At 58.4% G+C, this 18,366-nt stretch overlaps 1 protein-coding gene across 3 annotated transcripts in view; it reads left to right on the top strand.

Annotated features, from left to right (window-relative positions):
- The window catches only part of CNTFR (ciliary neurotrophic factor receptor), a 240,118-nt gene that overhangs the window by 187,436 nt on the left and 34,316 nt on the right, over positions 1 to 18,366 (top strand). For all 3 annotated transcript variants that reach the window (XM_006026552.3, XM_025207502.1, XM_025207503.1), the window contains exons 4-5: positions 12,609 to 12,726; positions 13,165 to 13,331. In XM_006026552.3, coding sequence (XP_006026614.1) covers positions 12,609 to 12,726; positions 13,165 to 13,331 — 285 coding nt within the window. The remainder of the gene's footprint in view (positions 1 to 12,608; positions 12,727 to 13,164; positions 13,332 to 18,366) is intronic.

Raw genomic sequence — 18,366 nt, 5'->3', positions numbered from 1 at the left:
TGCTGGAAACCGCAGCAAAGGAGGGGAAAGACCATGGGGCATTGGCTGATCTCACAGCCACGGTGAGCTGTGATGAGAAAGGCAGCTGCCACCCTTGAAGACATGGGGTGAGGTGTGTTTTCCTCTTTAGTGGGGGCACGGCCTCTGCCCGGGGTCTCTGGAGTATCTAGCAGCCCCTTTGCAGCAGCAGGACGCTGGTGCCACAGCTGACCCTGCCTCAGGCAAGGCTGTGACCTCTGCAGCTCCCTGCCAGCCCTGTCTCTGGGACCCTATGCTTGCCATGCAGAAATGCTGTCAGGTAGGAGGGCAGAAGGAAAAGCAAGGACGGTGCTGGCACAAAACCAGATCGGGAGAAGCTGGCGCTGGATACCTGGAGGCAGGGATGAGGAGATGGTCTCTGGCCGGCAGAGCAGGGAGAGCCTGGAGCTGCCTTGCAGATGGAGCTGACCCGGGATGGCAGGTGCCCCGGGCCGTAGCAGCCGGGCGACCCCAGGGGCCCTGCCAGCTCGATGCCCGCATGCATTGAGCTTCTGTTCTCCGACAGGGGATGGGTTGGGTGGAGAGGCCGGGCAGCTCTGCTTGCCACCTCCAAGCTGGCGCTCGCAGCCCAGGCTGCCGGTCCGAGCTGGGCACAGGGGGCAGCCCAGCAAGTCCCTGTGCCGAAGGGGAGAGGGGAGGAGAGCTCGATCCCAATGCCCTTTGCCTCATCAACCCTCTGAAGCCTGTCTCTCCTGGGCCCTGTGGAGAGAGCTCACACACACACGCTTACACACGCACACTCATATGCACACAGCCACAGTCACATGTACACTACTCACATACACACATGCACCTACTTATACTCACGCACATACACATACATACTTTTAGACACATGCTCGTACACACGTGCACTCTCACATACAGTCACATGTACGTATACATACACACGCAGATACACACATACCTCATACATATACTTACACTCACGCATGCAGTCACACATACACATACATTCACACACACATGCTCACATACGCATACACTCACATGCAGTCACACCTACACATGCTTATACACACTCATACACATGTTCACATACTTACATATATAGTCACGCATGCAGCCATACAGACACATACACACACTCACATGCAGTCACACATACACACACTCATGCACATACAGTCAGACACAGTCTCACCTAATCATGGTTACACACACTCGCACACATACACACACTCACTTACTCATACAGTCACACATGCAGTTGCACATACACACACATGCCTACACTTACATACACTCACACATACACACCAACTCATAGACACTCACACAGTCACACCTATGCATACTTACACACTCATACACATGCAGTCACACATACACACGCATACATATACTTACGCATACTCACATGTACGTGCACACAAACACTCATACACATACAAACACTGACATGTAGTCACACATACACACGCATACATATACTTACGCATACTCACATGTACGTGCACACAAACACTCATACACATACAAACACTTGCAATCACATACACATAGACTCACACATACATACTTACACATGCATGCTCATACATACACTCACACATGCAGTCATACACACATATACGCTCACACACAAGCACGCACGCACGCTCACTGACATGCAGTCACGCACACACCCATCCTTGCCCTCACACCTGCATACAAACACTAATACACACACATTTACCATCTCACCCCCTTACACACGCGCGCCCATGCAGCTCTCCCTCCTGCAGCGAGCAGGGCCAGCTCCCAGGGAGCAGGGAGGACAGGTCCCATCTGCAGGCAGGGGCAGGACGCCGGCGGCTGAGAAAGCCCGGTCTCGGTTAGCGCGCTCCACCTGCCCCTGCCCGTCTGCCAGGAGGGAGGGAGAGCAGCGCTTAGCCTCTCCCGGCCTGTTGCTCCGAACATGACAAATGGCTCGAGCATCCCTCCGGAGCCTCCGCCTGGATAAATCTCCCGGTTCCTGGCGCTCGGGTGGGACGTCTTTGCCGAGGATACATGGCTCTGCTGACGGCCCCCGTTGCGTCTGACTGTCCCGGGTATTTTCCCCCCGCCGTTGCCATCTGGAGCGGCGAGGAGAATGAATTGTCTCCTTGGAAGCTGGAGCAAGGTAACGGCGAAGGCAGGGAGTCCGCTGCTGGGCGTAAATTATCGCGCTTCCTGACATGGAGGTATCTCCCGGGGAAATCTGCTTTGTGTCTGCGCGGAGGCCGTGGCTCCTAGAAGGTGCTCGGGTGCCGGAGATTGTGGTGATGGGGGAGCTTAGGGGACCCTGGGGCAAGTCTGCTGCAGAGTCACAGACAACGAGGGTGGACGGGAGCTCAGGGGGTCACATCTAGTCCAACCCTTGCTCCAAGCAGGACCAGCCTCAACTACATCATCCCAGCCAAGGCTTCGTCTACCCGGGTCTTCAACACCTCCAAGGATGGAGAGTCCAGAAGTACCACCCCGATGAGCACCTCGATGCCACACCTGGCATCCAAGGGATGGGAGAGTTACCCAGGGGGAAGTGGCCTAGGGGAGCAGACACACAGCCTGGACCCTGGGGGGACCTACCCCGGGGTAGCATCCTCCTGGCTTGCCGCTTTACCGGGGAGAGGAGCAGCTTACGCTGGTGTGAGGCCACCTGCCTGCTGTGTGACCACTGCTGCCCTGGAGCAGAGGCAAATTCCTCTGGATTAAATGTGCCGTGCATCTGCAGCCAGGAGCTCTTACACAGCGTCTCCAGGCAAGCATTCAGGGGTTTGCCCACGCCAGCCAGGGAAGGAGCAGTGCCCAGCCCTACACACTGCCCATCTCCTGGGCTGCCAGGGGCTGGGTGAAGAGAGAGCATCCATGAAGACAGCACTCAATCATTGAAGGGAAGGTGTCACCGGACACCAAAAGATCATGGAAGGCTGCAGGTTTCTTTCTGGAGCAGTATATCCATAATGCTATGAAGCAGCTCGTACTCCTGCAGTGAGGCACGACGTGTCAGCAGCCCCGTCGTGCAGCGCCGGGTGCAGAAGGGCAGAGAGAGAGATGAAAGGGGTTGCAAACGGTCCCTTCTCACTCCTCACTGCATGCACCAGGCAGCATCCTCCCCAGGCATCAGCCAAGCCCTGGGCACAAGTCCCTTCCTCCTAGAGCAAGGAATCTCTCTTGCCCATGCAAAGCCCTCAAAAATAGAGTCTCACTGCATGAAACCAGTTTAAAATGAACCAAAAGGAGTGGGTCATTAAAGGGTAGAGCTTGTGGCCACGAAACATGGTGGGAGCTGAGAGTGCAACCAGATTCACCAAGATATTGGACATGTGCTTGGAGGACAGGGGCATCAGGAGCTATTGGGCAGGGAGCGAGGGGCACGGCCTCTGCATCAGACCCTAAATGCTGGAGGCTGCAAGGGAGAGACAGCGGAGATGGGCAAAGCAGACCTGGAGTCTGATATTCTCAAGTGCAAGGACTTGGGTCTCTCCAGAGCCTCGGAGGAGGTCGGGGCTGCCGGGGGTCTGGTGCCAGTAGGGCTTTTCGTCCAGCCAGTGCCCTGATAAAGCAGCAGGAGCTTCGTGACCAGGAGCACAGGGTGAGAGGCAAAGAGGCCAGCCCTGCGCTGGGGTCCCCGGCTGAGCCTGCGACCCCGGGCACGTAAAGGGGGAAAGGGAAATTCCTCCCTTTGTTGGGAAACGGAGCGTGCTTGATCTGGCACCGCAGAGGCAGGGTAAACCCGGCCCCCCTGCGGGGCTGCTCTGCAGACTGGAGCCGACTTGCCCCTGGCTTCTGGTGCCCCACGCCTGCCCGGGCACCCCCCTGCCTTGCTGAGAGGCCGGGGAGAAGGGGGGAGGCTGGGCAGATGCAGAGCTGGGGGCCAGGGAAGGGGAGAAGGGTAGCAGAGGAGGGGGGGACAGGCCCATGGTGGGGAAGGGGCAGTTCATGCAGTGGTAGGAGACCTGGAGGGGTGCAGTGATGTGCAGCACCGTGGGGAGGCAGAGAGCTGTGCCTGGGGGTGCCACGGGTACCAGCCACGCTCTGTCTGCATTGCCTGCTCAGACCCCGCCGGCTGCAAGGCAAGGTTATGGAGGCACTCACAGATCTGCTACGGACTTGACCTCCGTGGGTCTAACCCCCGAGGCTGCACCCCAGTCCGCTCGGGATCTCAGCGCCCGTGCCGGAAAGGCTGGAGCTGCGCTCAGGTCCGAGGTGCAGAGTCAGGACAGACTTGGAGAGAGCTGGGGGCAGCAGGGGATGGTGGAGACCGGGCTGAGCAGCCTTGCAAGGGGACTGACCCCTTATTTAGCTTCTGGCACATATGGATGATGTTGCCCCAGCACCGTCCATCCTCCCGGCCTTTCACATTGGGGAGAGGGTGAGGGATGGGGGCAGGGGATTGCAGAAGGTGTCCGTGCATCTCCCGCATGTACGGGGAAGCAGGAGGATGGATGGATGAGCTGGAGCTCATGGGGTAGGAGGAGAGGACAGGGGGCTTTCCACATAGCCCTTGGACTGGGCTAGCTGGCCCTCAGGGGTCAGACCCTTCCCACCGTGTTGCACCTATTTCAGCTGGTGCTCGGGACAGGGCCCGTGGCCGGCTGGCAGTGCACATGCAGCACCTAGCACCACAGGCCCAGGCCTTGAGCGCTCCCCTTGACTCACCAGCCCGGAGCAGCTGTGCACAGTTGGTCTGGCTGCCTCCTTTACGGGCCTGACAGGGAGCCGCGTGCAATAGGTCCCACCCTGCCCAAGCCATTTCTGCCTCATTTCACGGGTGTGGGGGGGTTTCAGGACCTCCTGGGAGCCCTGTGTCTCTTCCTGTCCCAAACTGGAGCTGAAGGGAAGCCACTGGCAGCAGGACTGGGCTCCTGGGGTGTGCTATCTGGTGCACGGCCCACCAGCATCCACGTTCCCCTCCAGAGGTGGCTGCATTTCAGTGCTAGGGAGGGGGCGGTGAGTGCAGTGTCTTCCCTCCCAGCCCCAGCTGACCCAGGGAGGGCAGAAACCCAGCCCCTCTGCCCTCCCCATCCCTTTGCAATGAGGGGCTGGGACAACATGCCCAGGGCTTGTGCTGCCCGCAGCATGCAGCACCCAGGGTGGGACGGGGCCAAGCGGGGAGGGGAGGAGAGATAAGAGGCCTCCCAGCTGGAGAGCGCAGCCCCCGGGAGAGAGATTCCAGCTGCTTTCCCCCACACCGTCCCCTCTCCCGCCCCCGCCTGCCCCCGGCCAGCTCACAGGACGCGTTTGCCGGGCCATAAACCGTGAAATACAACATCCTCTGTGCAGCAGGGAGCGCGCACACATGCCGTGCAACGAGGGGGGTGCTCCCTTCCCCACCGCGGACGGGGCCCATGCAGCTCACCCAGGCCCGGCGCGGGGGCTGTTTCTGAGTCACGCCAGGCCCTCTCGGGCACCCAGCCTCCCTCCTTTCCCCAGCAAGAATTGCCCCGTTGCTCCAGGTCCCGCTGGGGCTGGGGTGGACAGTAAACCCAGTGCAAGAGGGGCCAGTCCAAGCCCCTGGTTGCAAGGGACACTCTCATCCGGCTGATGCAGGATGCACCGAATACTCGGTGCTCGAGCTCGTGCAAAACCGTTATCCCTCGTGGCGGCAGAGAAGCAGCCTGGAGGACCAGGAGCCTGCACAGCTCTCTGGGCTCCAACGAGGCCTCTCAGCAATGTGTGAGCGAAGCCGTGAGGCCTCCCTAAATTTACAGCGCTTGCTCCTGAGGGTGAGCTTTCTGTGCAAGGTGCTGGCGGCGGGGGCCTGGGGGTGGGGAGAAGATCCATTGCCGTGCAACTGAGTTATAACAGCTTTAAAACAGGCCCTTCTGGGGATTTATCTCCTTGCTGAGTCCACCCTTTTAGGCAGCTACTTCTGGAAAATAAATCCTCCATCACGGACACCTGGAAGCTGACTTGCTTCTGGAGCGGAGCAAAGCTGAGGGCGCCGGCGGCTCTGGGCGGCCACTGAAAGGCCCCAGAAATGCCCTTTCCCTGGGCACTGGATGCCCTAGAGAGACACATCAATCATCCTCAGGTGCCTGTTAACCCCCTTCTCTAGCTGGGCCCTGAAACACAGAGGCTGAGTGACTTGCCTGGGCTCTCGCGGGCTATCGGTGGCAGAGCAATTGTGTGCTCTCCTGGCCCCTTTTACGGGCTACGTTGTCCTTAAAAGTGTAGGCAGATTCCCTGGAAAAGACTCAGGTCAGTCGCACAGACCCTGACCGGCACAGAAGCACCCTCAGGACCATCTGTGTTCATAGCAGGCGAACTTTGAGCCCCAAGCAGAAGCCCCCAGGCCTCTGGGGTCGCACCAACCCTGATGCGCTCCTCTTCGTCTCAACAGCACCATTCCCCTCAGACCACAAGCCAGAGGCTTGTAAACCATGCTGCCACGTTCAGCCATCGCTACCTATGCCGACATAGACATAAGCAAACTCTGGCCTGCTCGTGCCTCAGTTTTCCCGTCTGTAAAATGGGTTTGGCTCAGCACCGTGTATGCGAGTACCCGTATGGACTGCGTCGCTGACCAGCAACCCTACCTCGGAGGCACGCAGGCTGACTCAAAGCTACCCCCAGGCTCCCACTCTCAGGCAGGTGGGAGAGCGATGATTTATTCATAGAGTCGGTTTCCTGCTGGTCTGCCGTCAACAGACAATTTCCAGCAAATCTGCATGAGAATAAATAATGCATTGTGTGTTCTGGGCCAGAGTGCGGCAAGGACGGCAATGCCGTGCGTAGCCGGGGAGAAAGAGAGAGGCAGATGCATACGCACGTCGCCACGCTTGCCGGTCCGCCTGCCGTTGCACAGAGCCGTGACGCCGGTTGCATTTGGGCACGGGTAGCGGGACGTGGCCGGCTGGATTCCCACGCCCGGCCGTGCGGCATTTGCTGCTCTTAACCTGCAGCCTCTGGTTTCTCTCCCTTTCTCCCAACGCGGGGTAGCCTCTGGTCCACCCCAGCTTGGCCCGCCCGGCCGGAGACGTTCCTGCTAGCGAAGACGCAGCTACCAGAGCCAGCGTGGTGTTTCTACCCCATGTCGAGCAGCTGCAGTGGGGCCAGGATACACATCGTATCCCAGCATGCGCACACACCGAGTATGTCATGTTTATGTCTCCGGAGGGAGTTTGCTGATGGGGCCATGTATTACAGAGGCTTTATTGGCATGGGTTAGGGATGATGAGTTCTGCAGGTCATCTCCTGTTCGTGCCAATAAAATCTGTCTCCCACATCATCCTGCGGCCGGCGAGTGCCACATGTGATACAGAAGGAAAAACTCCCCCGGATGGTTTGGAGAGAGCTTTTAAACCGTTTATTGATACTATTTTCCGTGCCCTGCACCTGTGGAGCCCAGCTCTGTTAGTACACTCAGGCCGCAGCGGGAGAGGGAAATTATCTCAGATCCATTTCAGACCCCTCGAAAAAAATGACCGAAAATAACTTTTCTATATATAAAAATGCCATGATTTTAATGGCTGTTATCTCCTGACCTACCAGGGCTAGGAAAAATGAGTATAGATCATTTTTAGTGGGTTCTCGACTGGATTGGCTACACTTTCCCTGCACATGATGGGACTCCAGGCACAAGGACAATTGGGCTCTCGAGATGGAGGGATACAGAAGCCGGCTGGTCTGGGCAGCAGGCCGGATGCCTTGTGCTCTTGATCTGGAGCTAATATTGTTTGCACGGGTGCAGAGAGTGCAAGGGATGGCACTGCTTTCACACCCACCTTGCATGGGTGCAAATGGCCATATGAAGGGCAAGGCAGCAAGAATCCAGCCCCAGCACCAGGAAATCTCTTGGCACGTGTATTTTACAGATGCCTGAAGTTGGGATCATAAAAGCGGAGACAAGGAAGGTGGAAGGGAGCTCAGGAGGTCACATCTAGTGCAACCCCCTGCTCCAAGCAGGACCAGCCCCAACTGCATCATCCCAGCCAGGGCTTGGTCTACCCGGGTCTTCAAAACCTCCAAGGATGGAGACTGCACCACCTCTCTGGGGAGCCTGCTCCACTATTTTACTACCCTCCTCATGAGAGAGTTTTCCCTAATATCCAACCTCAACTTCCCTTGCTGCAGGTTGAGCCCATTGCTCCTTGTCCTGTCATCTGCCCCCACTGAGACCAGCCCAGCTCCATCCTCTTTGCAGCCCCCCGGCAGGGAGGTGAAGGCTGCTATTCAATCCCCCTCAGTCTTCTCTTCTGCAGACTCAATCAGCCCATTTCCCTCCTCCTCTCCTCACCCGTCCTGTCCCCCAGCCCCACAACCATTTACATTGCCCTCCACTGGACTCTCTCCAACATGTCCACATCCTTTCTGCAGTGGGGGCCACAGCTGGACACAGGACTGCAGATGCAGTGGCCTCATCTCTGAGCAGGGTCTGCACTTTCTGATGGACACGTGCCATCCCCAGCCCCATGGGGCCTCGCAGGCACGCCGAGAGCCACCAGATTTTTGATGCCACGGGATCTTTTTCATGTGGCGTGCCATTTTTAAGCATCGAATCCATCCCGCATCCCTCCATCTGATTATGTCAGGGTTTTAGCTTGATGGATGGTTTGGGCTGGTTGTGTGGGAGAGAAGCTGCCGTCTCCAATCAAGACTCGCCAGACAGGCTCCACGCATGGGAGCCACAGAGCTGGCGCTGGCACGTCCTGCCAAAGACGAGGTCCAGAAGGAGCCCGGGCCCGTGATGTCGTTCACGGGTTCACGGGGTGCACGTGGCTCCGGCTTCGATGTCGAAGCCCAGCAGCTGAGCGTGCATGGGACGTGCGAGCTCGGGAACAGAGGTTCGATGGGGAGGTCAGGAGAGCAGGGACCGAGGATGGCTCTGTGGCCAGGAGAGAAAGGCACTGCTTCGAGGCCGTTCCGGTCCGGCTCCCCGTGCAGAAGAAGGGCACCTGCATCTTGCGGATGCCGCGTGACACCTGGTGCCGCGACCACACAGGCTGGGAGCAGCTCGGGACCCCCGGGGTGTCCCGTCTCTCCCATGCCTGTTTCCCTCGCCAGTGGGGGGGTCTCCAGGCAGTCACCGGGGCAGGCTGGGCTTAGCGCCTGGCCCAGCGCCAGGTGGGACAAAGGAGATGGAGCTGGCGTGCAGCCAGGGATGGATTTAGCGATCGTAATGTCATCAGCGCCGAAGGGCCGGGAGGCAAGGAAATTGCTGCAGCGCTGACGGGGCTTCGGGGCGGCTGTTCTTTGTCTCGCGGTCGGGGGGCTCGGGACGAGCAGCTCGCGCCCCACACCCGTGCCTTGCGCCCGCGGGGAGGGACCGGCCGGGGAGCCAGTGGGGCAGGGAGGACTGGGGCTGGGCCAGCATGGGGGAGCGGAGAAGGTGCAGAAAGCATCTCCCCCAGCCGTGCTGGAGGAAGGAGCGGGGTGGCGCTGGGCTGGGGGGTCCAGGCAGGGTGGAGATGGGGGCCACACCCCTCTCTCTGGTCTATTCCTGCTCTCTTCATCCCCCCCTTGGGAGATGGGGGCAGGTCCCCAGCTCCGCCGCAGCCCCCTCAAGCTCTCCCCCTGCCCATCGCTCCCCAGGCCCACGGGGACCGGCCCCCAGCACCCTCCGGAGCCCCCGCGCCGAGCCAGTCCTTGCTGCTCCCTCCTTGGCTTTGTTTTCCTGCCTCTCCCGTTCGCCGGCTCTCTCCCCCAACCTGACAGCCTGGCCCGTCTCCAAAGACAGCATTAAGGAGCCCCTTATCGATCAGAGGATGCTACTTTATTGTCTCTCGTTAAGAGCCTGTGATGGGCAGAGGTGCCCTGTCTGCAAAGGAGCAAGGACGTTGCTCGGGGAGGGGGTTGCTCTAGGGTGGGGCTGGAGCTGTCCGAGATGAGGGCAGCCCCATCACACCCTCCAGGGACCCAGGCCGTGCTAGCATCCTAGCATGACCAGGTGGTCCGTACCCCGTCCGCCTGCCTCCAGTTGCTGCCCCATGCTGCATCTCACTTGACCTCCCTCCCCCTGGCTTCCTAGGGGTCTTGGGGGTGGCTCCCGGGGTGGTAGGTGGTCTGCGCTGTAGCTTCCCCAGGGCCGGGAAAGCACCTGAGCTGTGCACACTGCTTTTTTTTCCCGTCACTGTATATCATGATGGGAGGATGCTCCCCGGGACAGCAGAGCAGCCTTGCTGCCTTGGCTTTGGCAGAGGCATTTGTAATGCATTTGCGTGGCACTTCTGCCACTAATGCCAGTGGGTGTCAAGCCCAGAGGATGCACCAAGGAGCAGTCATGGCTTAAAGAAAACCTGTATGTCTTACCCGGGTCTCTGTGCTGCCCAGAGGTGCCTGCAGGGCTGCCCCCATCTCCTTCAGTCCCCCCCATGCAATGTGTACAGGCAGAGGATGGATGTAGGAGCTGGCACCGTGGCGCGTGCTTAGCCAGGAGATCACGCAGCAGCTCGGAGCCAGGCGGGGCTGGGGGAGAACTGGGATCAACTAGCATCATAAATCAGGTGTCCTGAGAGGGGGGAAAAGAAAGAGGGACAAGTTTGGGGCGACCTCCTGGAGCAGGAGAGCATCTCCCCGGGGCTGGGCTGATCCCAGGGTGAAGCAGAGGCTGAGGGTCTTTGCACGGTCCGTACTCGGGTCCTGCATGCAGCTAGCAAACCCACCGCGGCCTTTGCCCCCCTGAGCTGTAAGTGCCCCCCTCCGCGGGAGGCATGTTTCGGGGAAGGACTTGGTGCTCCCAGCCAAGGCAGCTGAGTCAGAGACACGGGGCGAGGGGGCGGCTGGGGGCAGAGGCCGCCGGGAAGCCCAGCTGTTGGGCACGACCTTTCAGAGAAGCGTTGACGGCATCGTGGGCCCCGGGAAGGGGGGAAGCTGGAGAGAGGCAGATGCTGCTGCTTCTGCAGAGGCAGAGGAGCCATCGCCCCAGAAGCCCTCCCCGGTCCAGAGCCCGGCGGGCTGGACGATGCTCCAGCCGGCTGCGCGCACGGCCCTGCGCTTGGGTCTTGCTGCCACCCTGTGGGAGCTGCGCACTAGAGCAAGCCCATCCGTCGCCTCCATCCCGGCTCCCACGCTGCCTGCCACGCTTTGCAAGTGCCCCGTGTGCGTGCTTCACCCCCAGATGCACCCACTGCCTGCCCCGGGCTGGGAGAGGAGGGGAGAGGTGGGTGCTGAAGGGAGCCGGGTACAGACAACCGTCCAGCTGCAAGCAGGGAGATCTGGGTTCGACCCCCTCGGCCTCGGTTTTCCCATCTGTGATGGGGTGCATAATAACCTTAACCCACAGCCCGGAGCTGAGCTATCGGTGCCTCGAGCCAGGGGACTAGATGGCCTCACGAGGCCTGCTTTCCTGTGCTCCTAGGCTGTGCGGGAGCTCTCCTGTCTGGAGTTATTGCCGAGACCCAGCCTGGGGCTCCTGGGTTAGCAGACCCAGCCCTTTGTGGGGGTCCGAAGCACTCTCTGCAACCCAGGCTCTGTGCAGGTCAGGGATGCACTAGCAGGGGGTGCACGGCTCCTCGTGCAGGTCAGGCAGGTGCGTTAGCAGCCAGTTGCAAGGCCCCCCCGCCTGCCACTAGCTTCCCGCACGCCTGCTGCAAAGTATGAATGTGCTCACACCTGGACTGGCACCAGGCACCCACTCCCGGAGGGATGTGCCAGGAGCCCAGAGCTCTTCTGCATCACCACAGGTTTGCACAAGCTTCTCGATGCCCATGGTCGGCCCTTGTTCCTGCCAGCCCGTGACTCCAGGGATAATTCCCAGCACCAAAGGCACCCATGGGGGTCCACCCCGGGATGGAGGGTGACCCTGTGCACGCTGCCCAGGGTTTCCAATGCATAAGGCCAATGGACACAGCTTCATCACCCACAGCCTGGGGAGCAGAGCACCTGCTGGGAGCTCACCGCTGCCCCCCGGTCACAGGGTCAGAGGGGGCCAGCAAGAGCACCCTTGCACCCAGGGCTCTTAACAGACCAGACTAGATCACCTCCATCAGTCTCCAGCTGGGACACCTGCAGAGCCCCTCTGGTCTGTGCTACCCAGCTGTGTGTGGCCAGCGACACGCAACACGTGGAAACAGCCTCCAGCTGAGAGAGACCAGAAGGGACTAGCTATGTGCGTGCACAATCCCCCACTGGCTTCTCCACAGGGAGGATAGGAGCCCTGCTGTTGCTACCAGCCCGGGGAGGGTTGGAAGCCGGGGTCCGGGGGCACACGCGTTTTGTCAAGCAACGGTGAGCAGTGATTCTCAACCGGGCTGCCAGGGCACTCAGGAGTCCCGCCAGATCCTTGAAAGGGTGCCACGAGGCGTGAGGAGATAAGCAAATAAGCTAAGCCAGGCTCAGACTTGTCCCTGCCTGGAGGGTCCCCACGCCCCCTGCCCAGCCCCTGGGTAAGGAGGGCAGCACTGGAAGATATCCATTAGCATTTGAACTGGGGTGCCGTGCCTCCTACAGCTCCCCGGATGGCCAAGAGCTGGCCCTTGCACACCCAATTCAATGGGGAACCGGCAGCCCTGGAGACCAGAGGGTGGGCTATGGGTTGTGGGCTGGGCAACTGGTACCGGCAGCAGCGTCCTCTTGCATTTGCTGCCTGTCCCCCTGGGCTGCGTGGAAAGGCTAGAAGCAGGCAGGTGCATGGCTAACGCTGTCTGCTCTCTGTGTCCCGGCAGCCCCGCCGAAGGAGCCCGTGCTGATGTGCCGCTCCAATAACTACCCCAAGAGGTTTTACTGCAGCTGGCACCTGCCCAGCCCCACCTACATCCCCAACACCTTCAACATCTCCGTCATGTGAGTGCCCGACCGCTGGGGGCCCTTTGCAGGCATCGGGTCTGGGGGGCACATCTGGAGCAGATCTGGAGTCATTCCCTTCAGTCTGGGTGGATCCTGGCTGATACCAGGGCCACGGCCTCCCTGCCTGCTGCTCCAGGGGCGGGAAAGGGAAGAAGCCAGCAGAGGAGCTGAGCAACATCTCACCCCAAAAGCAGACAGGAGGCTTTTAGGCTGGGTACCCAGATGGCTTCCCAGCTGTCACCCCAGGGACAGCACAGCAGGGGAGTAGGGGACCTGGGGAGGAAGATGAGGCAAGGGTCTGCGTGAGGCTGCTGAGAAGCGGTGGGTTAATTAGCTCTCCAGAGCTGCAGGCTGGGCATTGAGGCCAGTCTGCCCTGACCAGGCCATGTGTCCCCAGTCGCCCAGGTAATGCCCATTGCTTCTTGTTTCTGGCAGACACGGCACCAGAGAGATGGTCTGTGAGAAAGAGGCTGTGCCCAAGAACAGGTGTCACATCCGCTACCTGCAGCTCTTCTCCACGGTGAAATACAAGGTGACCTTGACCGTCACGAACGCGCTGGGCAGGAACTCCACCACCATCACCTTCGACGAGTTCGCCATAGGTAATTTCCACGGCAGGCACTTGTTGTGCTTGCCTGGCAGGGTGGTGGTGCCAGGGAAAGGTGCCAGCGTGGGAGCTGGGGAGTAGAGGACTCTGGCTGTCCATGGGCAGAGCCGGTCCCCCACCCCCACGGCCTGCCAAAGCATTTCACCTTGCAAAAACACAGTGCAAGGCAAGATGCAACCCCGTGCCACCTCTCCCCAGCCCCAACCCCTTCTGCTTCCCAGCCCTCGTGCACCCAGGTTGCACAACTAGCAGACAAACTGAAGTGACTCCTCTCCAAAGCAGGGGCTCAGACACCTCTTGGTGGGGGGAGATGCTCGTGGGAGCCCTGTTGGGCCCATGAGGCTGGCAACAGCTCATGTCCCTAGCAGCCATCCTGATCGTGGAGAAAAAAGATCCTGCCGCAAAGGGGTGGAGGCCAGGAGGGATTCACTATCTGCACCAGATTGCATATAGGTTGGGATGCACTCCCATAAAGCAGTGATCCTCAACCAGTGTGCTGAGGTTAGCAGTGTGAAGGGGGTCAGCATGGTTCACAAGACAAACTCAGAGATTTTAAATGGGAATCCATCATGATAAAATCACTCTGATGTGCTGTGGGCTTGCTGAGTTCTTTACAGCAGAAAAATGTCTCTATTACAATATTTCCATAGTTGAAAACAGAGTGAAGTCTAAGAGCTGGCATTTTCTGAGAGGTGTCTTGAGTCTATCGAGGGCTGCTTTGAGTCTACTGAGGGTGCCTTGCATCTATCAAGGGGTGTTTGAGTCTACAGAGGGTGCCTTGAGTCTATCGGGGGTGCCTTGAGTCTATTCATGGTGCCTTGAGTCTATCAAGGGTGCCTTGAGTCTGTCGAGGGGTGCCTTGAATCTATTGAGGATGCCTTGAGTCTATCAAGGGGTGCCTTGAGTCTATTCATGGTGCCTTGAGTCTATCTAGGGTTGCCTTGAGTCTATTGAAGGGTGCCTTGAGTCTACTGAAGGGTGACTTGAGTCTATCGAGGATGCCTTGAGTCTATCAAGGGGTGTCTTGAGTCCATCGAGCTGTGCCTTGAGTCTGTCTAGGGTTGCCTTGAGTCTATTGAAGGGTGACTTGAGTCTATCGAGGGGTGTATTGAGTATATCAAGGGTGCCTTGCGTCTGTCAAGGATGTGTTTAGTCTATTGATGGGTGCTTTGAGTCTATTGAGGGTGCCTTGAGTCTATCTAGGGTTCCTTTGAGTCTATTGAGGGGATGTCTTGAGTCTGTCAAGGGTGCCATGAGTCTATCAAGGGGTACCTTGAGGCTACAAAGGTGAGAACCACTGCTCTACAGCAATGAAAGATATTTAGTCATGAAGCCGGGCAAGGTAGAGGCGCACCTTGAAGGCTACCCAAATCAGAGATGCAGAAGCTTTTGTGAGGAAGAGCTGACTGTATCCGATGCTGTGTGATGGATCACAAAACGAAGTGACATGTAAAGCAGCACAGCAGGAACTTGCTTGCCTCTGAAGCTGGGTGCTTTAGTCTTCATGACCACTGAGGTCTCATAGGAGAGGATACAGCCCATATAAACAAAGCAGACAAGTGAAAGCTGCTGGGATTACATAGAGTTTGCTTTGCAGTCGCCTGAGCAGGCCCCAGCCTCTCGGGGCTACCTGGGGTGGGGTTGTCTGAAGACCCACTGTCAAGACAGTATGTAACCCGAAATACAAAGCTGCCAGCAAAGAAAGGGTTTTGCTGAGGTGCCAGGCAGAGATGGGAAGGACCGGCCACGCGCCTCGTGCTGCGTGATGGATTCTTCTCGTCGGTGCCGACCGAGGATAAGCATCTCGCGGAGGCCCTCGTGCTGGGCGCAGCGATAAGAACCACAGCGGGTGCAATCTTGCAGTTCTCGAGCATCCTTTGTGCAAAGCCCTTGGCAGCCCAGAGGGAAACAACTTCACAGCGTTATCAGGCTCTCCGCTGGGCTTTGATCCTTCCCTTTCAGGTCTGGAAGAGCCAGAGCTGAGTCTGGAGGCTTTGTCAGACCCTCCTGGAGTGAGCAATTAGGGGGAAAGCATCCCAGAGCAAGGGACAGGGGTAATTGTGCCCTGGGCCCTGGACAAAGCCAGGACATGAGACTGGCTTTGCTTCACTTTCCATCCAGGTCCACTGTGAGTTTGCAGGGCAGCCTTGGGGAAGGGGATATTTTCTTACCAGAAGAAGCCAGTCCATTCTTCTAAAAAAAAAAAAGAGAGAGAAAGCAAAGCCCAGAAACATGTGGAACAGGCTCATTTAGGTTGGTGTCACAAAGTTGCCAGCAATTATGGGAAGATCACAGCAAGGAATTGCTCCCCATTGAAATGCAGCCAGTGTTCAGTCCCCCTCCAGCTTGATGTAGTGTGTGCGCATGCATGTGCATGTGACAGCGAGATAACCGAGCAAACCGCATGCGTGATACAGGCATGTGTGACTCGATGATGTCAAGAGAGCTGTTCTTGCTCAGGGCAAGGATGGCTTCAAGCCCTTGGTCCTGAGAGAAGAGGTTGATTCTCAGCAGCGAGAGCAGCCGTGAGCAATACAGGCCTGCAAGAGTCCCTGTGCAATATAAATCTGCACAATGCTAAGGCCACGTGGTCCCAGTCCATGCTGTAACTGGGACGAGTTTCCCAGGAACCTGCAGGATCCTCTCTCATTTGAAGCCTTTGAATAAAACTTGGCTGCCTTTGCATGAGAGGCACCTCTTAAACCTCCTGCTCCTCTACGAGTTACGGGACTCAGGGCAGCAATCAACCCCTGCTGTGTTCTCCAAGGTCAGTACATTTGCTCATCAAGAAGCTCTGGACACCTGAAAAGAGTCCCCCCACCACCCCCCGCCCCAGCTTGGGAATCTGACCCCAGGCCCTTGCTGGCTTGAGAGAGTCGGGAACATCTGGTGCCACTCCTCGTGCCGAGGAGGAATCCTCTCGTCCTCCTTCGAACACACAGTAGCCACCCACCCTGGATACCTGGGCTCCAGCCAACTACCACCCAAGTTCACGGGGCAGCTAGCCAAAGGCTGAGTGCAAGCCCGGCTCAGGGCAGCTGACTTTCCAGACCCTGCACCATCTGGATTCAGGCAGGGCACAGAGCTGAAACTGCTGTAGCAAGAGCTGGCCGTGCCCCGGTCGAGAGGCTGGATGTGTTGGGGATCACATAGGGACTGTCCTGCATTTGTGCGGGTTGGACTAGATTAGAGAATCAGAGACAATGAGGTGGAAGGGACCCCAGGAGGTCACGTCTAGTCCAACCCCCTGCTCCAAGCAGGACCAGCCCCGACTACATCAACCCAGACACGGCTTTGTCTACCCAAGTCTTAGATAACCCTGGAGGTCCCTTTCCAACCCCATGAGACTTCGGTTTTCCTGGGCCTTTCTCCTCCGTTGGCCCCGAGCTGCAGCCAAGAAAGATGACGAGTGCCTAGGACAACATGCTACCGCAGTTTGGCGTCCTTCCTCATAAAATCATAGACTCGTGGAGAAGTGGGGCTGGCAGGGAGCTGCAGAGCTCGCATCCAGGCAGGACCAGCCCTGTGCAAACCAGCCCGGACACATCCATCATGTAAACTGGACCTGAAACTACCGACAACCCTGACACAGCACCAGACATCACACCCGACCCTGCCGTAGGTAAAGCAGGGGGACCGCGGCAGCTGACGTCCTGCTTTTATACAAGGTAGTTCAAAGATGCTCCAGAGACCCCAGGCAGGGCCGTGCCCCCGCTGCAGAGGAAGGCAAAACCCCCAGTCTGGACCAGTCTGAGCAAGAGGGAAATCCCCTCCTGCCCCCAGTGCAGCATAGGTCTGGCCCTGAGTGCAGGGGCAAGACCCTCTAGCCAGGACCCTGCAGGGTTGGTCCCAGCGCAGCCCCCAGCCCCGGGGGAGGCTCAAAAACACCCTGATACATATAGAAGAAAGAGATGAGGGTGGCGGGGGGCAACCAGCACAGCCTACAAGCCTGGGAGATCCCCAAAGTAGAGCACAGGCATGTTATGCCTTGATCGCCCCTGCCCAGTGGGAAGAGAAGTAATGAGGACCTCCACCTCCACTGCTGACCCCTCGCGGGGGACCCCCACAGGGACCCGTTCTCTGTCCAGTCCTTTCCAACACCTACGTGCCGTGCCCAGAGGTGCGCTGCTCAGACCACACTGCGAGTTCAACCTCTTGGTCCTTGTCTTCAAGGCGCTCCGTGGTCTGGGGCTGGGACGTAGCATGTCAGGATGCAGAGCAGCCCAGTGAAACGCTGCAGGGCATGTCTTGGATCTGCCTTCTCCAGCAGCGATTCCTGGGAGATCATGCAATCGTCTCCGAAACAAGACCAGGTTCTGCCTCCTCAGTGGTGGGGGCAGCGCTCAGTCAGGACGTTTAAGGTCCCGACAGGAAGGGCTCTGATAATGCAGTGAAGAGCACAACATAAGATGAGCCGGGACAGAGCTGAATCTCTGGGAAGACGTGTGCATCCTTCTGCTGGCTTCTGCTCTGAAGAGCCACCCAGTCTAAGAAGCTGTGAAATTTGCCTTTCCAGGGTTTTGCAGCTGCAGGAAGATGCATAGATGAGTGCGTTTCACGGTGGGTTTCGGAGACGCTGGTGCAACTTGGCACTTGCCCTTTAGTGCGGAGGTAAATCATCCAGTCTTAACTGTGATTGCTTCTGCCGTCCGGCTGTGCCTGGTCTGCCTTGGTCACCTCCCTTCCCTGCTGGCAGTGCCATGGGTAGGAGCTGTAATGTAGACAAAGTGCCTGCACCACCTCCGGTAGTTGAAGTCCAAGGCAGCATTTCAAGCTTCACCTTTCTAGCTTTGGTCAGTTCGAAGGGCTAGTGCTGCCCTAGTCCTGGCCAGCTCCTTGTGCATTAGCACATGTTAAACCATACAAGTGAACCCCTCTGTCCACACAACCGGGAGGCTGAGCCTAATAGACATAGCTTCAGGTATACACAGCTCTCATCCGCAGCGGTGCAGAGCTCGGGACGGGAAAGCAGGGTAAATCCCTGAGCCGTTCCCCTGCGCTCAGCTCAGCAACGCGCCGGCTCGGCAGCT

The sequence above is a fragment of the Alligator sinensis genome, unplaced genomic scaffold (assembly GCF_000455745.1).
Source record: "Alligator sinensis unplaced genomic scaffold, ASM45574v1 scaffold783_1, whole genome shotgun sequence".
NCBI lineage: Eukaryota > Metazoa > Chordata > Crocodylia > Alligatoridae > Alligator > Alligator sinensis.
This window is presented reverse-complemented; position numbering and strand designations above follow the sequence as displayed.